This window comes from Miscanthus floridulus, chromosome 3 (genome assembly GCF_019320115.1).
Source record: "Miscanthus floridulus cultivar M001 chromosome 3, ASM1932011v1, whole genome shotgun sequence".
In the NCBI taxonomy this organism is placed as follows: Eukaryota; Viridiplantae; Streptophyta; class Magnoliopsida; order Poales; family Poaceae; genus Miscanthus; species Miscanthus floridulus.
The window spans coordinates 90,698,901-90,706,998 of NC_089582.1; the positions used below are offsets into that span (position 1 = coordinate 90,698,901).

The following is an 8,098-nucleotide window of genomic DNA, read 5'->3' on the forward strand; positions in this document are numbered from 1 at the left end:
TAAGCACATGCTGCCTTTTTCCGCTAGAATCGAACAGGTACTTGCATGTGTTGTTCCTGCAGTATACCAAGCCACAAAGTCAAGGCCATTTGGTTGGTGGGAGCGCGTAGATCATTTAACATATTTGACTCGATAAAATCTGCTTCGTGTCATGGATCTCAGGTCGCTACTACTCCGTGTATATATATGCAATGCCAATGCACCACAAGAGCACCTCGACACATAGCAGCTATAATACTTTGCAGCTGCGTCCAGGAGTAGCCAGCTAAAGGATCGCTCCAAACCCAGCTTCAACCAACGCGGCTTGCCGACGGTGACAGGGGTAGCTGTCTAAAGCAACGCCGATCGAGCCCCTGCTCTGGTGAGTCGATCCAGCCACGATGGGCTGGCGACCGCGGCTCCTCTGCTGCCTCTTCCTGTCCCTGACGCTGGCAGGGCTCGCGCGCGCCGCCACGGTCCACCAGGAGTGGGAGATCAGCTACCAGTTCAAGAGCCCCGACTGCGTGCGCAAGCTGGCGGTGACCATCAACGGGCAGACGCCGGGGCCGACCATCCGCGCCACGCAGGGCGACACCATGGTGGTGAGGGTGAAGAACTCCCTGCTCACCGAGAACGTGGCCATCCACTGGCACGGCATCCGGCAGATCGGCACGCCGTGGGCGGACGGCACGGAGGGCGTGACGCAGTGCCCCATCCTCCCCGGGGACACCTTCACCTACACCTTCGTCGTCGACCGCCCGGGCACCTACATGTACCACGCGCACTACGGGATGCAGCGCTCGGCGGGGCTCAACGGCCTCATCGTCGTGGCCGCGGCGCCCGGCGGCGGGCCCGACGCCGAGCCCTTCAGGTACGACGGCGAGCACCACGTGCTGCTCAACGACTGGTGGCACAAGAGCACCTACGAGCAGGCCACGGGGCTCGCGTCCGTGCCGTTCGGCTGGGTGGGGGAGCCGCAGTCGCTGCTCATCAACGGCCGCGGCAGGTTCGTCAACTGCTCGTCCATGGCGGCCGGGGCCTGCAACGCCACGCTCCCGGAGTGCGCCGCGCCGGTGTTCGCCGTCGTGCCCGGCAAGACCTACAGGTTCCGCATTGCCAGCGTCACGTCGCTGTCGGCGCTCAACTTTGAGATCGAGGTAAGCACGTTTAATTTTGATTTTGATCTCCTTCTCGATCGCTCGCTTTATTTATTTGTTTCTCCGCATCCTGTTCTTTTTTTTAATAATATATTTCAATTTGTTAATTAATAGTTACAAAAGCAGGTGTCAAGATCTAAAACATTGCATTTGAAACAACTCCATGTAGTTGAATAGAAGAAAATGATGGCAACCATGCATGTTTGGTAAAAGATCTATATATAATGCATACATATACTAGTAACGCGCAGCTTAATTATACATTAGCGACACGGTTAAATGTGAAAATCGTCATATAGTCACAACTAAGAATACAAGCCAGCATTTGGATGAAATAAAATAAAAACTTAGATGACGTGCACCACTTTGGTAAAGGTAGTGAAAAGAGTGAGCCCATTTGCATTGCCAGCATAAGGAATCATATCATCCATACCATACATACAAATATCGGTAGCGTGCGACAGCATTGCATGTTGCCCATTACACAGTGTATTGCAGTCAAAAGCAAACCGCGGCGACGGAACCGGCCCATGCATCCCCATGTGCTAAGCTAGCTTGTCGCCAAATTAAGCACGGGGGAGCATACAACGCGGGCGGTTTTATTTGCTAATGCCGCCGGCGGCCGCGCGCGTCAACTCATGGGAAAAATTTGAGAATTTAGCTACCGTAGTATTTTTGTTTTTATTTCGCAATTAGTATTCAATCATGGTCTAATTAGACTCAAAACGTTCGTCTCGCGATTTCCAATCAAACTGTGTAATTAGTTTTTTTTGTTATATTTAATGCTTCATGCACGAATAATTAGATTCGATGTGATGGCTACTGTAACGTTTTTTAGAAAAAAAATTTGGAACTAGTACTTGCATTATATTGAGTGCTGCGCATTTCCCAAGGCCGGCAGTGGCGACAGCAAGAATCGTCTGCTGCAATCTCGCGCCACAAATCTTGGGCAATGCCGTGTTTTGGGGGGAAGTCCGATGCAGGCTACGCATGAACCATTTTTTTTCTCCAAACCCGAGGCAACCAGGGAATATCAGCATGTTCGGAACGCCGTATCCTAACGTAGATTATTTACTGCTGGCTGGTTTGGTGTGAGAGAAAAATACTATTCCCGACTGGAAATTTACGATCATTTACGAGCAAGCGAACAGGCTGTATGCCTCCGTGTACGTTCTTGGCTCGTACTCGTATAAGACACTGTGCTATATATCCCACGAAATTATTCCACTATGTACTATTCATACTACTGGTACTACTAGTATACTTAGGTGTTGGTTCCTGCATGTCTTCTAAAATTCCTGTCATATCGAATGTTTGGACACGTACATGGAGTATTAAATATAGACTAATTACGAAACTAATTGTACAACCTGCGACTAATTTACGAGACGAATCTTTTAAGCCTAATTAGGCCATGATTTGACAACATGGTGCTACAGTACATATGCTAATAATAGATTAATTAGGATTAAAAAATCATCTCGCAAATTAGTCTCCATCTATATAATTGATTTTATAGTTAATATATATTTAATACTCCTTATTAGTATCTAAACATTTAATGTGACATAAATTTTAGAAGCGACTAAAACACCAAACACCCTCTTACACTACTGGACTCAGTGAATTTGCCGAGTGCCAGGGGCACTCGGTAAAGCCCAATTTGCACTCGGCAAAGGCTTTGCCGAGTGCTGCACTCGGCAAAGAGCACTCGGCAAAAAAGAGTCGGCAAAGACGTCTTTGCCGAGTGTCTTTTGTCGGGCACTCGGCAAAGCCTTTGCCGAGTGCCGACACTCGGCAAAGTTGGAACCGAAAAAAAAGCCGAAAAAATGGGAATTTTTACCCAAAAAAAATGAAATTTTTTTTAATTGGTGGAGGCCCCCACCGGTCAGCGCCCATCCATCTCCGGCTTTTTTCGCGTAAATTTCACGGCTACGCGGCCGACGGGATTCGAACCCAAGACCTCCCGCTGCGCACAAACCTCCTCTACCACTACACCACACTATCACTTGTGTCTAGATTCCGTTTTAGTTCCCAATATATTATACTAAACCGAGTGTAAATTGCTTATTTGAGACCCTAAATGAATTCAAATCAAAAAGTGGTCAACTACAAAGTTTCATAACTTTTTGAGATCTACAATTTTCATTTAGTAAGTTTTTCCATCCGAGGTCGTTTGAAAAATTTGAATTTTAAATTTGAGAGATTCAAACGTAGTTTTGCATGATAAGATGATTTCAAATCAAAAAGTTGTCAACTACATAGTTTCATAACTTTTGGAGATCTACAATTTTCATTTAGGAAGTTTTTTCATCCGAGGTCGTTTGAAAAATTCAAATTTTAAAATTTTCAAATTCAAACGTCGTTTTTGCATGACCAGATGATTTCAAATCAAAATGTTGCCAACTACAAAATTTCATAACTTCTCAAGATCTACAAAGTTTATTTTGGTCATTTGTTCATCCGACATAGTGATAGTAACATTGTTCACAAATCATATATATCTCTCTTCTATTTTCATGAAATTAATATGAGAGATGTATATTTTATGAACAACGTTATTGTCGCTTTGTCAAATGAAGAAATGACCAAAATAAACTTTGTAGATCTTGAGAAGTTATACAACTTTGTAGTTGAAAAGTTTTTCATTTGAATTCATTTAGGGTCTCAAAAATTGATTCGAAAAACTGATTTGCCGAGGGCCAAAAAAATGCACACGGCAAAATACCTCTTTGCCGAGTGCCAAAATATAGGCACTCGGCAAAATATGGCTTTGCCGAGTGCTAGAAAAAAGGCACTCGGGTAAACTGAGAGTAAATTGCTTGTTTGAGGCCCTAAATGAATTCAAATCAAAAAGTGGTCAACTACAAAGTTTCATAACTTTTTGAGATCTACAATTTTCATTTAGTAAGTTTTTCCATCCGAGGTCGTTTGAAAAATTTGAATTTTAAATTTGAGAGATTCAAACATAGTTTTGCATGATAAGATGATTTCAAATCAAAAAGTTGTCAACTACATAGTTTCATAACTTTTGGAGATCTACAATTTTCATTTAGGAAGTTTTTTCATCCGAGGTCGTTTGAAAAATTCAAATTTTAAAATTTTCAAATTCAAACGTCGTTTTTGCATGACCAGATGATTTCAAATCAAAATGTTGCCAACTACAAAATTTCATAACTTATCAAGATCTATAAAGTTTATTTTGGTCATTTGTTCATCCGACGTAGTGGTAGTAACATTGTTCACAAATCTTATATATGTATCTTCTACTTTCATGAAATTAATATGAGAGATATGAGATATGTAGATTTTATGAACAACGTTATTGTCGCTTTGTCAAATGAAGAAATGACCAAAATAAACTTTGTAGATCTTGAGAAGTTATACAACTTTGTAGTTGAAAAGTTTTTCATTTGAATTCATTTAGGGCCTCAAAAATTGCTTCGAAAAAATGATTTGCCGAGGGCAAAAAAAATGCACACGGCAAAAAGCTTCTTTGCCGAGTGCCAGAAAAAAACACTCGGCAAAGACGTATTTTGCCGTGTGTTTTTGTTTGCCGAGTGTATTTTATTTGGCACTCGGCAAACACGGTATTTGCCGAGTGCCCGATAAAATACACTCGGCAAAGCCTCGGCACTCGGCAAATCGCCGGTTTCCGGTAGTGTTACTTCTAATAAACGCCACGAAAGCTGCAACGCGCCCGAGGCAGATCGGACGACACAGCACGTTGCTTATCGACGAGACAAGGCAAGACAGACGAAGCAAGCTAATGATGAACACATACACTACCTTTGGTCGTTTTGGATCTGTCTGAACTCTCTGATGATACCCATGCATTTGCTTGGTTATATTAACCACGGTTAGGGCGTTCCCAACAGTGCTGAAGCCGCTAGCTCCAAACAATTAATAGATACCAAATCAGGAGGAGAGATAAAAAATAAAAAAAAGGAAACTTACAACGCTACCGTGGACTCGAGCGCCTAGCTCGCATGTCTCCCAAGATTTTCTTTGGCTCTAACATCTTTGCAGCACCGTTGCACTACGCTATACAACTTTAATTTTCTCTTTTCAAACTGTTTGTGATCCTGTTGGGGACGCCCATAGTTGGTCTACAAACGTGCGCAATGACGACCTAGCAAGCAACGCGCGACCAAGTCAGCATCATCCAACAATTTCTACGTCCATCGTTGCTTTCGTATTGTGCAACCACTGCGTCCAACAACTCTTGCGAGTGGCAGTAACGAAATATGGAGCTAGGGCTGCGCGACAAAATATTTCTTGTTTATTCTGTCAATGTTTCGGGTAGTTTCCCTAGGCTTTGAAGTTTGAACATCGACCTTTCAGACGCATGTAGAGCCATTTTGCAAGGCGATACCAATGGAATGCATCTCTGCCGACCGAGATTTTTTAATCCTATATACCAGAGTTACCAAAAGAGTTTACCACAGTTAGAATGTGAATAATGATCCACGGCATGCATGCTTTCTGCAGGGCCACGAAATGACGGTGGTGGAGGCCGACGGCCACTACGTGAAGCCGTTCGTGGTGAAGAACCTCAACATCTACTCCGGCGAGACCTACTCCGTCCTCATCAAGGCCGACCAGAACCCCAACCGCAACTACTGGCTCGCCTCCAACGTCGTCAGCCGCGAGCCCGGCACGCCCACGGGCACCGCCGTCCTCAGCTACTACGGCGGCCGCAGCAGCCCGCGGAAGCCGCCGCCGACCACCCCTCCCACGGGGCCGGCCTGGAACGACACCACGTACCGGTTCCGGCAGAGCGTGGCGACGGTGGCGCACCCTGCGCACGTCCAGACGCCGCCGCCGCGCGCCGACCGTGTCATCCTCCTGCTCAACACGCAGAACAAGATCGACGGGCACATCAAGTGGGCGCTCAACAACGTGTCCTTCACGCTGCCGCACACGCCCTACCTGGTGGCCATGAAGAGCGGCCTCCTCGGCGCCTTCGATCAGCGCCCGCCGCCGGAGACGTACGCGCACCAGGGGTACGATGTATACGCTCCGCCGCCGAACCCGAACGCGACGGTCAGCGACGGGCTGTACCGACTGCGGTTCGGCTCCGTCGTCGACGTGGTGCTGCAGAACGCCAACATGCTGGCGGCCAACAAGAGCGAGACGCACCCGTGGCACCTGCACGGCCACGACTTCTGGGTGCTGGGCTACGGCATCGGCCGCTTCGACCCGGCGGTGCACCCGGCGTCCTACAACCTCAAGGACCCCATCCTGAAGAACACGGTGGCCGTGCACCCCTACGGCTGGACGGCGCTGCGGTTCAAGGCCGACAACCCCGGCGTGTGGGCGTTCCATTGCCACATCGAGTCTCATTTCTTCATGGGAATGGGCATCGCCTTCGAGGAAGGCGTCGAGCGCGTCGCTCAGCTCCCGCAACAGATCATGGGGTGCGGGAAGACCAAGGGCGGCCACTAACAACCAATCATCGATCAACCAGGAGAGGGCTGATGTTGTTCAGCAGCAGCATATGCATCGTTGATCGATTTCATTCTTTTGTTTCTTGCTACTACAATCCATCTAATGGTACGAAAGACCTTCAGTCGCGGGCACATTTCTGGAGGAAGACAAATTGTTGCACTATGTATTTTTGTTTCATCAATGTTCTAAAATGAAATCCAGATGATAAGAGATTTGTATGGGAATTTAGATTCGTAATAATGTTACATTATATAATACAGTCCTGTGGCTTTTAAAATTAGCGAGACGGCCCTGCTTGACATTCAAAGTCAACCCCCACGATGTATGTTACTAGTCAATTCCATTCTGCACAAATACGGGGTGATCTTGCTCTGACCAACCAATTTGCCGGAAATTTTGCAGTACCTGCGGACATGCATGGATACCACGCAGTAGAAAACAGACCTTTTGTCTCGGCACTATTTTCGGAGTTACTCCTGGCATTTTTTGAACTCGGGAGTGAAGGAGATTTAATCCCGGCTATACCCTCGAGCCGGGAGTAAAGATTGCTGCCCAACGCTGCTGGCTCAGCAGGTAAACCTTTAGTCCCGGTTAGAGGCTATAACCGGGACTAAAGATCGACATTTAGTCCCGGCTAGAGCCACTAACCGGGACTAAATGTTTAGTCCCGGCTGAAGGCTTTAGACGGGAATAAATATTGCTCTTTGTTCCTGGTTATAACCTCTAACCGGGAATAAAGCTTCCGCCAGTAGTCATTAAAAAAACAAATAGTTTTAGTTTATTAGTTTCATTTATATTCTTTTCTTAAGTATACTTTGATTTTTAGAGTCTTTTGTTGAAAAAATAGTTTTAGATTTTAGGGGAAAAATATAATTTTCACACATAAGTTTTTAAGTTTTATTTTACCATATTTTGACGCAAAATTCTAGTGTTTTCAATCTATAATTCACCGTATTTCGTCTCACGCAGCACAAAGAAAAATGTAATAATAAAAATAATTATCAGAAAAACCTAACGTCTTGTGTGGGCCCATATTTTGGGGGTAAATGACTGCCAAAAAAATTTCAAGCCATTTCAACATAGGCGGAGTTGACGTGCTTCACAGAGATATACAGAACCTTTTGTCGAACCCTATCTATACACCTAAGTTCTCTGGGATTCTGAGGTCCATGTGCTTTCTAGTGCCGGATTGGTCTCAAACTTTTTCTCAAGACTGCAAATGCCCTGTGTGAAGCCACCATCAAGTTCGAGATTTTTCTGAGCTGGTTTGGTGCTTTTTGCACTTTAATTGAATTTCCGCGCTAATTCACCGATTAATTATACGTTGAACTGAGTCCACCCCCGAAAAGATCCGGAATGATGCCAAACTTTGCCAAATGGTCTCTTGTGCCCTAGGAGACAAATATTTGTGGAGGTTGATGCAAAATTATATTGTTTTGAATATGTAATTCGTCGTATTTCGTCTCACGCGGCACAAAGAAAAATGTAATAATAAAAATAATTATCAGAAA

The 8,098-nt window shown here is 45.4% G+C and overlaps 1 protein-coding gene across 1 annotated transcript; it reads left to right on the forward strand.

Annotated features, from left to right (window-relative positions):
• Positions 1-240: 240 nt before the first annotated feature.
• Positions 241-6,848, forward strand: LOC136546105 (L-ascorbate oxidase-like). The gene is made up of 2 exons (XM_066538079.1): positions 241-1,136; positions 5,628-6,848. The coding sequence occupies exons 1-2, from the start codon at positions 381-383 to the stop codon at positions 6,582-6,584; spliced, it is 1,713 nt and encodes a 570-aa protein (XP_066394176.1). The 5' UTR covers positions 241-380; the 3' UTR covers positions 6,585-6,848.
• The last annotated feature ends 1,250 nt before the right edge of the window (positions 6,849-8,098 follow it).

Bases quoted from the DNA above. Each gene is read 5' to 3' on its own strand.
- LOC136546105 (XM_066538079.1), top strand. From the start codon at position 381: ATGGGCTGGCGACCGCGGCTCCTCTGCTGCCTCTTCCTGTCCCTGACG. The intron at 1,137-5,627 runs GTAAGCACGTTT...TGCTTTCTGCAG, and splicing joins CGCTCAACTTTGAGATCGAG to GGCCACGAAATGACGGTGGT.